Genomic DNA, 16804 nt, shown 5'->3' on the forward strand with positions numbered 1-16804 from the left:
TTTAGTCCCATTAGTCTGCCAAACACTTTGTCCCTTCTGATAGACTGTTACAAGATCTTTCCTCTTATTTACACCTTGCTTATTAGTTATCTTCAAAATTATAAATTTGTCCTTCACCATGAATGCAAAATACTGGATTTAAATTAACTGCCATTTTCCTGTTTCCCATTATTATTTTCCCAGTTGCAACTTTCAAGGGTTCCACAATTACTTTAGCGAATCTCTTTCCTTTAATAGACTTACAGTCAGATGCATGGCATGGAAACAGACCCTTCCGTCCAACCTGCCCATGCCGACCAGATATCCTAACCTAATCTAGTCCCATTTGCCAGCACTTGGCCCATATCCCGCTACACTCTTCCTGTTCATATACTCATCCAGATCCTTTTAAGTGCGGTAATTGTACCAGCCTCCACCACTTCCTCTGGCAGCTCATCCATACACGCACCACCGTATGTGAAAAAGTTGTTCCTTAGGTCCCTTTTATATCTTTCCCCTCTCAACCTAAACCTATGGCCTCTGGTCTGGACTCCCCCACCCCAGGGAAAAAGACCTTGTCTATTTATTCTATCCATGCCCCTCATGATTTTATAAACTTCTATAAGCCTCCAGGGAAAAAAGCCCCAGCCTATTCAGCCTCTTCGACAGCTCAAATCCTCCAACCTTGCAACATCCTCGTAAATCTTTTCTGAACTTTTTCAAATTTCACAACATCATTCCAATAGGAAGGAGACTAGAATTGCAATCCCTATTCCAAAAGTGGCCTAACCAAATGTCCTGTACAGCCACGTGACCTCCCAACTCTTATACTCACTGGTCTGACCAATAAATGAAAGCATATCAAAAGCCCACTTTCAAGGAGCTCTGAACCTGCATTCCAAGATCTCTTTGTTCAGCAGCATTCCCTATAAATCCTGCTAAGATTTGCTTTTCCAAAATACTGCATTCCACATTTATCTAAATTAAACTTCATCTGTCACTCCTCAGCCCATTGACTCATCTGGTCAAGATTATGTTGTACTCTGAGGTAACCTTTTTTGCTGTCCACTACTCTTCCAATTTTGGTGTCATCTGCAAATCTACTAAATATACCTATCTTCATATCCAAATCATTTATATAAGTAACAAAAAGCAGTGGACCCAGCATTTGCTGGGACACCACTCCAGGCACAGGCCTCCTGTCTAAAAAGCAATCCTCCATGACCACCTGTTATGTATCCAAATGGCTAGTTCTCCCTGTATTCCAGGAGATCTAACCTTGCTAATCAGTCTCCCATGAGAACCCTTGTCGAACACCTTACTGAAGTCCATATAGAATCAAGTCTACTGCTCTGCCCTCCTCAATCCTCTTTGTTACTTTTTCAAAAAGTCAATCAAGTTGGTGAGACATGCTTTTCCACGCACAAAGCTATGCTAACTATCCCTAATCAATCCTTGCCTTTCCAAATACATGTAAATCCTGTCCCTCCGGATTCCCTTCAACAACTTGCCCAACAACGATGTCAGGCTCACTGGTCCATAGTTCCCTGGCTTTTCCTTATCACCTTTCTTAAATAGTGGCACCATGTTAGCCTACCTCCAGTTTTCCGGCACCCCACCTGGGACTATCGATGATACAAATAACCTGTAGGTGGTCTTCTGGTTTATTTTTATATTTCTTGCCACTTCACTTTAATAGTCAATTTTTTCCCTTTTTATCAGCTTTTTAATCATCCGCTGTTGATTCCTAAAAACAGTCCCAATCCTCTGGCCTACCATTAACTTCATCACTTTGTTTGCCTTAGTTTTTGATTCCTTGATTGCATTTATTAATCCTTCCCAACAAGTTTTTCATACTGACTGGAATAAATTTTTGTTTAGTGTTATGAAATATCTGCTTAAATGTCTCCCATTGCTTATTCTCCGACCTTCCCCTTAGTGATTTTCCCAAGTTGTTTTCAATGTCTCTTTCTTCATATCTCTGTAATTAGACTTATTTAAGTTGAGGGCACTGGTTTGAGACTCGAGTTGCTCATTTGTAAACCGAATTTGAAATTCAAAATTCATCCAAAATTCCATTACAGACCCATGCTTTCCAGCTAGAAAGATCATAAAATGTTCATTTTGAAGTACAGGAAAAAAGTCTCCCTGCTACAATGGCCAATGTTTATCACTGAACACCCTTAATAATAATAAAACAAATTAACAGGTTGGCTGCATCTGGGTGTACAAAGTGGCTGCCATGTTTTCTACATCTCAAACTACTCACTTAATTAAAAACAAACTGTTTGGATATCCTGATGTTGTGGACGGCACTATAAACTGTAAACAGAACTCTATCTATCTAGGTCATCCATTTATAATAAGAGAATGTTTGTGACATGTTGGGCTCAGCTAGGATCCACTAGGTAAAAACAATGACTGCAGATGCTGGAAACCAGATTCTGGATTAGTGGTGCTGGAAGAGCACAGCAGTTCAGGCAGCATCCAAGGAGCTTCGAAATCGGTAAAAACAATGACTGCAGATGCTGGAAAAGCCACTATGTGACTGAATACTGGCAGGTCTTGTTCAGGTTTACATAAGGATAGGGACAGTTTTGTGGTACAGTAGATAATGTCCTTGGAGCCTGAAGATATGGGTTTGAGTCACAAGAGACTTGATGGCCAAACAAGGGGTGTTCACAACACGGCCAAATAATTTGATCGTCAGCTGGCCAACCCTTTCAACTCACACCAATGGAAAGTGGCAAGATCAGGAAAGATTCCTGGTCAGTCACGTGATGGAAGGAATACAAAGACTGAGTTGACTGCAAGATATTTAGGGATGAATTGAAGACTTTCTCAATGAATAATAAGCATAAATTTACAAAACCTAAGATTAATGAGGGGTGATGTATAAATTATAGATTTCAATAATAGCACTTTAATGTTATAAATAATGTTCTGGACACCTTTATATGCATTTGTGTGCTAATTGAAATAGCAGTGGAGTAATATCTGAGAGAAACTGACTAGTTACTATCTTAACACTTTTACAGTTTCATTATGATAACATTAACAATAATATTGTTTGCTTGAAAATTCTTACAGTATAAATATAGAAACAGACTCATACTCTTCGGCAAGATATGCTGTTGTAAATGCATCCTAGGAGAGTGAATTTATTGTTGGAGAAGCACTGAAAACAATTTATACAGGGTCGTCCTTTGGTCTGTATAATCTAGTCTTTATCTGGATTACCCATCACAATGTTTTTATTGCATTCTCTGCTAGAGCTCATCTTTTCATTGTGTACATCCTAGTCTCCTTAACATTTTAGCAAGGCCCTGACTAACTGAACTTTGATCTGATGTCTTCATTCAGGAAAGCACCAGGTAGTCTATTTCAGATGCAAATCCTCACTGAGGCCCCGGTAGTGTTTTCTAAGAAAGCAAAGAGAAGAAACAAGAAATTTCCAGGGTCTACTCAGAGGATCCCAGGGCACACTGGTGTCTTTAATCCACAACGCTGTACGGATTAAGGTGGGGGATAACCTTTTTTTAAGTTCACAAGAAAGAGTATTGCTTCTACAAGCTGGGTGGAGACAGATCTTACTATAATAAAACAGTAAGTAATAAAAGCATGGTCTGTGTCAGAGAATTGTGAATAGGCCTCGTTTTACAAATTCCCAGGCTCAGTGGGAAGCTTGCTAAGGCCTACCTGAACCAACTAAGTGTGAGTAATCTGGCTTAGTTGAATAGCTGGGGGAAAGCTTTTCTTTCCTCAGAAGTTGCAAAGTAGATAAATTTATTATTGGAGGCAACTGCAACTTGTGTTTTTCTCTTCATTGCTTAAGCATGGATAGGCTGGAAGAGAGGAACAGGCAGAAACTGTCAGATAGCAGACTGCTGGCTTTCAGTCTACTGTCTGCTGCTAAATGTTTCTAATTGCAACACTAATGTGTTAGAAATCTCAGATTCAAGATGAACCTAGGCAGAAAATTGATTTCATGCTGTGACAGCTTATATATTGCCCAAAGTACACAAACATGTCATTGAGAAGCTTTTGCATCCTACAATTTTGTTTACAGATGAATTGCAGTTACTTTAGTAATCTTGGAAAATGGCATTTTTTTGGTTTTTAATAGCCCCTGCAGTGTATACTACTAGTGAACAAGCTTTTGTTGGGTCATACAGTTAGTTATCTGCAGGATAACATACAGCACTATTACAACAAATGATAATGAATCGTTCAGTCTCAAGAGCTTGTCTGAGTTTTAAACCGTGACATTGTTGCATAAATCAGGAGCAATCTGTTGAAATAACTGGGGCTTACAAGCATGGAAGATCGAGCTGGTGGGCCTTAAGGGGGCTTTTGAGCCTGCGGTCATTTTATGTCACTTGTATGTTATCTTCACAATGATTAGATTGCGATGACAATGAAGCTGATACATTCTCAAGTGCTTTCTTTACTCATTTAGCACATGGATAAGCAAGTCAATTGCTTGATTCAGTGCTTTCCAATTGACAGATCATACTCTGTCAAATCTTGTTCAACCATATTTGATTTCGTATTGAATTTTGTGTGTCTTCTGGCAGTATTGAGATTTTTGTTGAAATTAATGTAAACACAGAAATACATTTTTCCCTTTTTAACCTATTGTTTGAGCCAGAACTTTCATGTGGTATCATTAAAAATACAAGATAAATGCTTAAGTTCCCGAGAAACAAACTGAGAGATCCACCTGCGCCAAGACACGCAAGTGTATTTATGTGCACCTCTGAAGCGTAGAGAAACAGTAAAGGCAATTACACACGACAGCTGCAAAAACATTGGATTTTGACGGAAACACTCGAGTGATTTAAATTAGTGGTGGGTTGGACAATGATCATTATAAATTCACGGAAGGTAAGTGCAATATGCATAACTTCAGGTTCCTCTTTTTATGTATTCTACTGTGCTACGTAATCTCTGAGACCTTGCGTCAAAGTTAACAAAATTAGAAACACAGAATTCACCTTTCGCCTTCTTACAATTTATTTTCTTTTTCTGGTAACATCATGGGCAAGGTGCTGTATGTGTGTTTTTTTTAAAAGAGGCTGGCTGATTTATTTAAGTACTCAAGCCCTTTAATTTTTTTCTTGCATGGCTGTGCACACACATAAACTTGTGTCATCTTGTGCATCAGAATCCATCATATTGTTGTCCGGCTACAGGACCTATAGGGAACACTGATCATGAGTGTCCATTCTAATGATGTGAACAGAGATGGTGAATGGAAAGATGAACTCTTTCCTTTAATGTCACCTTAGCTGGAGTTCTGCACATATGTCATTCCCAGTATAAAGCACCACTATGAGGCACTACTGAGATGCTTAGAAACATGTAAGAATTTCTCCTTAAAACCTTAAGGATTATGTGACAATTCAGTCGAAAACATTTCTCCATTCAGTCATTAACTTCATTCAGTCATTTACCCACTTTGAAATTGCCGGAAATCTTATGACTACCCAGTATCCTTTGAGTGCTCAAGTGGACAGTGTATCGGAGTTAGTTTTAAAAAAATCTATTTAGTTAGTTATGAACTTGAATGCAGCATTTTACTTTATTCTGTAGCATAGCAGTGTATTAACAGGTCTGAATAAACTGGATTATTTGGTCGGTAAAGATTTTTTTTTATGGTAATACATCAAGAAACCAAAAGCTATTTACATTTGAATAGAGCTTGTCGAAGCAGCACTCCTCTGCTAAATATGTACCAGTAACTTCACACTGTGAAATGGACTACAGCCAAAGCAGAGCAGAGATGTGATGTGACCTCGGGGACAAATTACAAGTTTGCCTCATAAATACTATAATAAAAAAAAGTCTTTTTATCCTGAATTTTTCACATTTGTATTAGATCGGCTTTTTTTTTAAGCCAGCATCTAGAAATTGGATGCATAATGGCTTCTGATATCTTGATCTATGATCTTGAAAGCTTGCTTATCAATCGTATAATCTAGTTTATTTAGCCTTATTAACACAACAATGCACTGTAAAGGGAAATTAAATGATGAATTCAAATATATGGAATACATTAACCTCTAACATTGATTCATTTTTTCCCCAGCAGTAACAGGAGTTGGTTCCATTGATTGTTGCCACACAAAAGTTAGAAAGAAAGACATTGGCATACATTTATTTGCCTCTCTCTCAACTGTTCTTCAAAAGAGATTTAAGACTGTAGAATACGGATTTCCTTTCAGACTGCCACCAACTGAACTGAAATATTCATCTTATAAGAATTAGTAACTTTAAAATAATTACACAATTCCTTTGTCAATGCAGCTGGCAGGTGCAATCAAAGAATTTTCATTAGTGCAGGTCTGATCACTTGCACCATGGTGTATTCTTCTTTAAACAACTTTTTAAAATAAATGGGAACTTGGTGCTCAAGAAAAATAAGTAGAACTCTACATCGCAGTCTGCATGACTCAGTAACCCAAACCTTAAATATAGGTCAGAAGATTCAAGGTTCAAATACCTAGTCAATGTCAAATTAGCTGATCATTTTATATATTTATTTGTGGGATGTTAGTGTTTCAAAATGCTTTTTTTTCTGTCCATACTCAAATGCTCTCGAGAAGCTGGTAGTGAGTCATGTTTCTGAATCATAGAGTCAGAGATGTACATCATGGAAACAGACCCGTCGGTCCAACCCGTCCATGCCGACCAGATATCCCAACCCAATCTAGTCCCACCTGCCAGCACCCGGCCCATATCCCTCCAAATCCTTCCTATTCATATACCCATCCAAATGCCTTTTAAATGTTGCAATTGTAACAGCCTCCACCACATCCTCTGGCAGCTCATTCCATACACGTACCACCCTCTGCATGAAAACGTTGCCCCTTAGGTCTCTTTTATATCTTTCCCCTCTCACCCTAAACCTATGCCCTCTAGTTCTGGACTCCCCGACCCCAGGGAAAAGACTTTGCCTATTTATCCTATCCATGCCACTCATAATTTTGTAAACCTCCGACGCTCCAGGGAAAACAGCCCCAGCCTGTTCAGCCTCTCCCTGTAGCTCAGATCCTCCAACCCTGGCAACATACTTGCAAGTCTTTTCTGAACCCTTTCAAGTTTCACAACTTTCCGATAGGAAGGAGACCAGAATTGCACGCAATATTCCAACAGTGGCCTAACCAATGTCCTGTACAGCCGCAACACGACCTCCCAACTCCTGTACTCAATACTCTGACCAATAAAGGAAAGCATACCAAACGCCTTCTTCATTATCCTATCCACCTGTGACTCCACTTTCAAGGAGCTATGAATCTGCACTCCAAGGTCTCTTTGATCAGCAACACTCCCCCTAAGACCTTACCATTAAGTGTATAAGTCCTGCTAAGATTTACTTTCCCAAATTGCAGCACTTCGCATTTATCTGAATTAAACTCCATCCGACACTTCTCAGCCCATTGGCCCATCTGGTCTAGATCCTGTTGTAATCTGAGGTAATCCTCTTCGCTGTCCACTACACCTCCAATTTTGGTGTCATCTGCAAACTTACTAACTGTACCTCTTATGCTCGCATCCAAATCATTTATGTTAAATGACAAAAAGTAGAAGGGTCCAGCACCGATCCTTGTGGCACTCCACTGGTCACAGGCCTCCAGTCTGAAAAATAACCCTCCACCACCACCCTCTGTCTTCTACCTTTGAGCCCGTTCTGTATCCAAATGGTTAGTTCTCCCTGTATTCCCATGATATCTAACCTTGCTAATCAGTGTTCCATGGGGAACCTTGTTGAATACCTTACTGAAGTCCATATAGATCACATCTACCTGCTCTGCCCTCATCAATCTTCTTTGTTATTTCATCAAAAAACTCAATCAAGTTTGTGAGATATGATTTCCCACGCACAAAGCCATGTTGACTATCCCGAATCAGTCCTTGCCTTTCCAAATACATGTATATCCTGTCCCTCAGGATTCCCTCCAACAACTTGCCCACCATCGAGGTCAGGCTCACCGGTCTATAGTTACCTGGCTTGTCCTTACCACCCTTCTTAAACAGTGGCACCACGTTTGCCAACCTCCAGTCTTCCGGCACCTCACCTGTGACTATCGATGATACAAATATCTCAGCAAGAGGCCCAGCAATCACTTCTCTAGCTTCCCACAGAGTTCTCGGGTACACCTGATCAGGTCCTGGGGATTGATCCACCTTTAACCGTTTCAAGACATCCAGCACTTCCGCCTTTGTAATCTGGACATTTTACAAGATGTCACCATCTATTTCCCTACAGTCTATATCTTCCATATCCTTTTCCACAGTAAATACTGATGCAAAATATTCATTTAGTATCTTCCCCATTTTCTGTGGCTCCACACAAAGGCTGCCTTGCTGATCTTTGAGGGGCCCTATTCTCTCCCTAGTTACTCTTTTGTCCTTAATATATTTGTAAAACCCCTTTGGATTCTCCTAAATTCTATTTGCCAAAGCTATCTCATGTCCTCGTTTTGCCCTCATGATTTCCCCCTTACGTATACTCCTACTTTCTTTATACTCTTCAAAGGATTCACTCAATCTATCCTGTCTATACCTGACATATGCTTCCTTCTTTTTCTTAACCAAACCCTCAATTTCTTTCATCATCCAGCATTCCCTATATCTACCAGCCTTCCCTTTCACCCTGACAGGAATATACTTTCTCTGGATTCTTGTTATCTCATTTCTGAAGGCTTCCCATTTTCCAGCCATCCCTTTACTTGTGAACATCTGCCTCCAATCAGCTTTTGAAAGTTCTTGCCTAATACCATCAAAATTAGAACTTCAACTTTTAGATCTGGTCTATCTTTTTCCATCACTATTTTAAAACAAATAGAATTATGGTCACTGGCCCCAAAGTGCTCCCCCACTGACACCTCAGTCACCTGCCCTGCCTTATTTCCCAAGAATAGGTCAAGTTTTGCACCTTCTCTAGTAGGTACATCCACATACGTCAGAGACCCGGGTTCAATTCCCGACTCAGGCGACTGACTGTGTGGAGTTTGCACATTCTCCCGTGTCTGCGTGGGTTTCCTCCGGGTGCTCCTGTTTCCTCCCACAGTCCAAAGATGTGCAGGTCAGGTGAATTGGCCATGCTAAATTGCCCGTAGTGTTAGGTAAAAGGGGTAAATGTAGGGGAATGGGTGGGTTGCGCTTCGGCGGGTCGGTGTGGACTTGTTGGGCCGAAGGGCCTGTTTCCACACTGTAAGTAATCTAATCTAATCTAATACTGAATCAGAAAATTGTCTTGTACACACTTAACAGATTCCTCTCCATCTAAACCTTTAACACTATGGCAGTCCCAGTCGATGTTTGGAAAGTTAAGATCCCCTACCATAACTACCCTATTATTCTTACAGATAGCTGAGATTTCCTTACAAGTTTGTTCTCAATTTCCCTCTGACTATTGGGGGGTCTATAATACAATCCCAATAAGGTGATCATCCCTTTCTTATTTCTCAGTTCCACCCAAATAACTTCCCTGGATGTATTTCCGGGAATATCCTCCCTCAGCACAGCTGTAATGCTATCCCTTATCAAAAATTCCACTCCCCCTCTTCTCTTGCCTCCCTTTCTATCCTTCCTGTAACATTTGTATCCTGGAACATTAAGCTGTCAGTCCTGCCCATCCCTGAGCCATGTTTCTGTAATTGCTATGATATCCCAGTCCCATGTTCCTAACCATGCCCCAAGTTCATCTGCCTTCTCTGTTCAGCCCCTTGCATTGAAATAAATGCAGTTTAATTTATTAGTTCTACCTTGTTCCTGCCTGCCCTGACTGTTTGACTCACTTCTGTTCTCAGCTGTACCCGTCTCAGATCGATCTCTTTCCTCACTATCTCCCTGGGTCCCACCCCCCAACTTACTAGTTTAAATCCTCCCAAGTAGTTCTAGCAAATTTCTCTGCCAGTATATTAGTCCCCTTCCAATTTAGGTGCAATCCGTCCTTCTTGTACAGGTCACTTCTACCCCGAAAGAGATTCCAATGATCCAAAAATGTGAATCCTTCTCTCATACACCAGCTTCTCAGCCATGCATTCATCTGCTCTATCCTCCTATTCCTGCTAGTGATCCAGATATTACTACCCTTGAGGACCTCCTCTTAAAATTCTACCTAACTCTCTGTAATCTCCCCTCAGAGTCTCAATCTTTTCCCTTCCAATGTCGTTGGTTCCGATGTGGACAATGACCTCCTGCTGGCCCCTCTCCCCCGTGAGAACATTCTGCACCCTCTCTGAGGCATCCTTGATCCTGGCACCAGGGAAACAAGACACCATTCTGCTTTTTCTCTGCTGGCCACAGAAACGTCTGTCTGTACCTCGGACTACAGAATCCCCTAACACAATTGATCTCTTGGAAGCCGACGTACACCTCGTTGCATTAGAACCAGTCTCAATACCAGAAACTTGGCTGTTCGTGCTACGTTCTCCTGAGAATCCATCACCCCCTACATTTTCCAAAACAGCATACCTGTTTGAAATGGGTATATCCACAAAAGACTCCTGCTCTAGCTGCCTACCTCTCTTACCCTTCCTGGAGTTAACCCATCTATGTGACTGTATCTGAGATTCTCCCCCCCTTTCTATAACTACCATCCATCACATACTGTAGCTGTTGCAAATTCCTCATCGCTTCTATTTGTCTCTCCAACTGATCCACTCGATCTGATAAGATTTGCATCCAACATCATTTATGGCAGATATAATCCGCAGTAACCCTTAAACTCTCTTTAAGCTCCCACATCTGACAAGAAGTACATATCACTGCAAAGGCCATTTTTGCTCCTTCGCAATCTACAGACCCAGAAAATAACACCGTCTTATTCCTCTACAAACACTGCCCCAGTTTAAATTAATAGCTCTGGCTTATATTTTAAGTTTAATCAAGAGACTTATCTCCAAAAACACAATCAAGAAAGAATCCACTGTACCTACTACTGCAGCCAATCATTGCAATCCATGTGGTTTCAATACTTCTCAGTGCTATTTGAGGGGAAGTTCTGGGATTTTGAGCCTCACGAAAGAATACCAATATATTTCCATAGAATGTCCCTTGAAAGGAAACTTATGGATAATTGTGTTCCCATTAGCTTACTGCCTTGGTTCTTTTCGGTAGTAGAGATTCTAAATTTGGTGCTATTGAAGAAGCCTTGGTGAGTTGTTGCATGAAATCTTGCTGAAGGTAGAGACTACTGCTTTGGCAAGTTGGTTTTGGAGAGAGTGCATTTTTAAAGTAAGTTTCTCTCTGATAAGTCTGATCAAGTCAGAAATATAAAGAAAAATGTTAATTTGTTAAGGGAATATTTTCCAGAGGCTTACTCCCTTTTGACCTCCCATTTGCTGACTATTGGCTTCTCATGTCAAGAGTAAGACTGGGCTTACAATGGATCAGTATCCCACCAATATTCACTATGGATGATCATATGTTAAAATTAGTCAACTCTTTAACACCCCAGAAAGGGCAGTAGGTTGGTGGTAATTCTGGAAATCTACTACAGCAGCAGTCAATGTATTTTGGATGGGTTAAATTGACACCAAAACAAAAAAAAGTGTATTTTCTACATTTTCCATGTAAAAGTCATCTCCTAAAATTAACAACTTTACAAGGAAACATATTCTTAGTTGCAATGATTTGACTAGATTTGACATTTTTCCAATAGTTGACACCTGTCTTAATAGAAGATACAATCATATCTCTTCAAAATTTAACTACAATATGTAAAAATGATTGTGTCATGGAATAACATTATTAATATTTAAAGTTATTTAGAGTGAAGAATCAGTCCCAGAACAAATTCATTTGAGCATGTTTCTTTAAAAGGCCAATGACAAAATTAAAATGTCACTTAGTTTAAATATTTGTAACCCTTATGATACTTCACAATTTTAAATAGTACAAAGCTACAGAAATTCTAATGTAAAAAAATCAGAAATATAAATTTGAAAAATGTATTTATTAAAAATAAAATTAGAATAAATAATGAATTAAAATAAATTAGATGCAAATGTGCATTTCCAGGTTTTATTAGGCATCCTGATAAAGGGCTTTTGCCCAAAACATCGGTTTTCCTGCTCCTCAGATGCTGCCTGGCCTGCTGTGCTTTTCCAGCACCACTCTAATCTAGACTCTGGTTTCCAGCATCTGCAGTCCTTGTTTTTACTTAGGTGTTCACATGGTAAAGGCACAACTTGCAAAAATTACAAAAGCTTTCTATTGATTAATTTCATATGGATATGCTTTCAAAAATGCAAAATCATACCTGTACTTTTGGTAAGTTTTGGTACCGCCATGCTATCGTCATGGAATTCTGGGATACAGCAGTGGAACTATTGCTACTCTCGGAATTGTCTTCTGTCTCTTTGATAGTTTCATTGGTCTCTATTACATCATCAAGTAAGGGTGCAGGAAGCTCCTATTCAAACCAAATGAGAATAATTTGTCTTTGAAATCCATAAATGTTGACACAAAAATAATGTTTGTTAATGTTAAATTGAAATGATATAAACTGAAAACACTGACAAGACAGAAATAGCTGGAAATAAAAGTAAACTTTACCAGAATTTAGTAAGAGTAGAAATGAGGTTGAAGTCTAATAATTCATGACCAAATCAGTTATGAGAACTTTGCTTCAAGTTTCAATTTCCTTCTGTTATGAAGCTCTGAGTTAAATGATCTGTAGATCTAATGTGGATCACCAAGCCCTCGTGCAGTTATAAGTGAAAGATGTATAAGAAACAACTGTTTCTTTTTCCATCCCCATCCCAACCCTTCAAAACTGTAGTGTATAAAACTAGTGCAGCATTTTTATATTCGAATTTGACAGAAAAAGAACAAGAAAATCTACAGATTGGCTTAAACCTTTGCATCCTGCTATTTGAAACAGTCCGAACAAGTTCTTTCAACCTCTGGTCAATAAGAATACCAAGCTATTGTTTTCAAAATAACTTAAATTAACACCTGCAATGTTCTTCAGGTAGTGTTATCTTCATTAAGCTTAATTATCCAAATGCCAGTGATCCTTGCAGATCACTTTTCAGGCAAAAGATCATTAGGATAATACCTACTTAAGCACTCACCTAACTCCCAGGGCTGATCATTCTTTCAGCTTTTTCTACTGACATAATGAGTGACACCTGTTGCTGGTTCCCTGTACTACACCAGCATTGTGCACCATATGCAGGAAGAATCTCAAGAGTCGATAAACTATTTCACACCAGTCACCTTTAATATAGTAACAGGAATGAATCCAACATTCCGTTTGACAATGTGCCTTTGTGCAACCCTTGTTTTCCATTTTCACCTTTGAAATGGTGGAACTTTAAACTTGTTAATTCACCAATATATCTGAACTAATAAAACTTAACCTGACTGGCTAGTTCTTCGAATATCTCAGTGACATAGCCATTACAAAATAAATCCAAATATATTGGCAAGTCAAACAGCAAAAAAAAAGACCTTTTTGACAAAGTATAATTTATTATACTACTGTTTGTTTGTTACAATAGCAATTGCACTTCAAAAATAATTCTTTAAAAATCTATGCGACATTTAGACATGATAAGGCATATAAGTGACTCTATGCGTCAAGGATTATAAATAACAGAACTCCTTTTAGAGCAGTAACTCTGTGACAAAATTCAAAGTCAATAAAACCCAGTGAACTTCCGAGAAAAAAATACATATAAACCATTGTTTTTAAGTAGATGCCTTAGGCTGCAGTTTCACAGCAGCAGAAAGGAATTTTAGTAGTAAAGTGACGTGAAAGGGGTTGCTTAACAGTAGGGTCAGTTCCCAATCTAACTCTGGAATGTACCAAAGCCAATCAACAGGGGATTGTGTCACTTAATTTGGGCATAGCACCATGTGATGTCAAACTTGGAAAATGTGCAGGCAGCTTGTTGAAACTCCTGGGCATTCTAAGACCTACGCTTGATGAAGTGTGATGCACAGACTACAATATCACATGTACTGAGATTTACACAATCTAGTTGATGGTCTTAGACCAACAGTCTAGTATAGCAGCAGAGCCAGTTTTGCAATTACCTCACTTGAATCTAAATTCATCCAGTAACCTGCTTACATCATTTTGTTTTGACAGAAGGAAATCACAGCCATTGTTATAATCTGACCCTTCTTACAAGCTGAATTCTCTAGAGTATAATAAAACCCAAGGTACCCCCATCCCACAGTTAATGAGGCTTAACCTCACACCCTTCTAAGCTAGCTTAATTGCATGTGCATTAAGCCAAGTAAAGACATCACATAGCACTCTATTCTATTTACAATAAAAGAGAAAAGACTTAGATTATGTAGCAGCTAAACTTCGATCATTGGCTTATCAGTTAGGGTAATCCATACTTCATAAGCAGCACTACTGAGAAAAGCACTTTCATCCTCACAGTCATCCGCATTTAGCTTTTGAGTAATGAATGTTTGGAAGAATTACCAGTCGATTTGGACCACAATTTTGTGGTAGAAGTAGCAATTAAATAAATTGGGTGAGAATCAAAGTAAGTGCTAATTGCTTAAGTGGTAAATTCCACAATACGTCTGTGTTTATTGAAATGTAATTTAGTGAAGTTTAGTACTCTGCTGGTTTATGACCACCTGTCTGAATTCCTTTTGCCTCTGCAGAGAGTACCTATCTATAATCAAATTAAATATTTGTGTGTCATAGCTAGTAACTATTGCTAATAATTTAAATATATATTTTACAATTGAAATTTGTATTTAAAAAGACTAATTCCCATAGAACAACATTGACCGTACATCATCTCCTACAAATTATTTTGCGATGTCCCGAGATTGTACAAATGAAAATCTATTTTTCCAAACCATGGAATACAACAAGGAATGCCCAACAGTGTTTTTGTGACTCTATTTAGAATAAATGTAGAGTTGCTGGATGTGGGTTTAAGATAATGACCTGATTACAGTTGGCAGAGAAGTGATGGCGCCAGCTGCTAATCTCAAAAGAAAGTTGCTCACAAAGATCTGGTGATCTCCATAACATACAATTTCTCTTATTTGACATGTCTGAATCTGGCGTTGAAATAGAATGGAAAGTGTTTCCTGGCATTCAGTAACAGCAATGTCATCAAGCAAGACAAGCAGCCAATCAAACTGGAGTATTCTCACAGGAACTAAAAAGCAAAATAAATCTTGTCTTAGCTTCCCCTTTGATCATTATGAAAAGACAGCCCCTTCCATGAAACTTGTTCCAATATTCATTTACCATCCAACAGTTCCTCCCTTCCCATAGCACCATTCCATGCAAGTGCAGGACATGTAAAACATAACCTTTCACCTCTTTTGTTCTGATAGTCTAAGGCCTCAAACACTCCTTGTGTTAATGAAACACCTTGTGTTTGCTGCTCATAATGTGGTCTCTACTTTAGGAAAATGAACACAGACTAAGTGACCACTTTGTAGAGTCCTTCTTTTCACTCTGCAAACATGATTCTGAGTTTTCTGTCATTTCTCGTTTCAATGCTACCATTATAATCTCTCTATTCTTGGCCTGCTACAATGTTCAAATGAAACTCAACATATGTTCAAAGAACAGCATTTGTTCTTCTCACTTGGCACTCCACAGCCTCCTACACTCAACACAAAATTCAAACATTTTTAATAAAAACCTTGACTTCTGTTTTGTTTCATTTCATTTTCTGGTTCAGTTTTGTTTAATTTCTGTTTTTAGATCCTTATGTTGTATTTGGACAGCAGCCACGTAGTCTTTTTCAGCACACCTAGACATTCTTTGCTTTGTTATTACATCATTTGGCTTTGTACCATGAAACCTTTATCAGTTAATCCTTCCTGACTTTCCTCTGGTCATTGACACTTTCTCTTCTTCAGTTTTTCGACTTGGTTAAAATCCATTATGTTTATTCTTTTCTCATTTCTGATGAAGGGCCATCAATTGATCTGAATCTTTAATTCCACTCATTTTCCCAGACGCTGCCTAACCTGAGTGTTATCGGCATTTTATTTTAGTAGAAAGCATTAAATATCCTTACTTTTTTAGTCATTTTACGGAAAGCAAAATAAATATTGGGGCATACACATGACTATAGAAAGCTGAAATATATATATTTTTTTAATACTGGAGACTTTTGACATTCCATTTAAATTAGATATTTTAATGCCAGAGATTTCTTTCAGTTAGCGATTTTTGAGAAGATTTGTAGCTCAGGTTTATGCTAAGTATATAAGTTAGCCCACTGAGCTGGAAGGTTTGTTTTCAGACATTAAGTCACCATGACTCGTCACCATCAGTGAGATACTCCGGTGAAGCGCTGGTGCTATGTCCCGCCTCTCTATTCATAGGTCTTGGTTTTTTAAGGTGGGTGATGTCCTTTCTGATTTTTTTTCAAGGGAAGGTACATGGGATTTAAGTTGATGTGTTTATTGATGGAGTTCTGGTTAGAATGCCATGCCTCAAAGAATTCTCGTGCATATCTTTGTTTTGCTTGTCCTAGGATGTGAGTATTGTCCCAGTCAAAGTGGTAACCTTCTTTGTCTGTATATATGGAAACTAGTGATAGTGGGTCATGTCTTTTGGTGGCTATCACTAGTTCCCATACATACAGACAAAGGAGGACGAGAATTCTTAGAGGCATGGCATTCTAACCAGAACTCCAACAATAAACTCATCAACTTAGATCCCATCTACTTTTACTTGGGGCAAAGATAAAGAACCGGACATGACATCACTCACCTTAAAGGAACCAAGACCTATAAATAAAGAGGTGGGACATACTACCAGTGCTTCACAGGAGACTCTCACTGATGATGTTACCTTGTCATG

At 38.9% G+C, this 16804-nt stretch overlaps 1 protein-coding gene across 1 annotated transcript in view; it reads right to left on the reverse strand.

Annotated features, from left to right (window-relative positions):
• The window catches only part of elp4 (elongator acetyltransferase complex subunit 4), a 277183-nt gene that overhangs the window by 186746 nt on the left and 73633 nt on the right, over nt 1–16804 (reverse strand). The window contains exon 4 of the mRNA XM_043705557.2: nt 12254–12406. Within this exon, the coding sequence (XP_043561492.1) occupies nt 12254–12406 (153 nt within the window). The remainder of the gene's footprint in view (nt 1–12253; nt 12407–16804) is intronic.

Source organism: Chiloscyllium plagiosum, unplaced genomic scaffold, assembly GCF_037043375.1.
Source record: "Chiloscyllium plagiosum isolate Xiang-an unplaced genomic scaffold, Cpla_swu_hap1 HiC_scaffold_18, whole genome shotgun sequence".
In the NCBI taxonomy this organism is placed as follows: Eukaryota; Metazoa; Chordata; class Chondrichthyes; order Orectolobiformes; family Hemiscylliidae; genus Chiloscyllium; species Chiloscyllium plagiosum.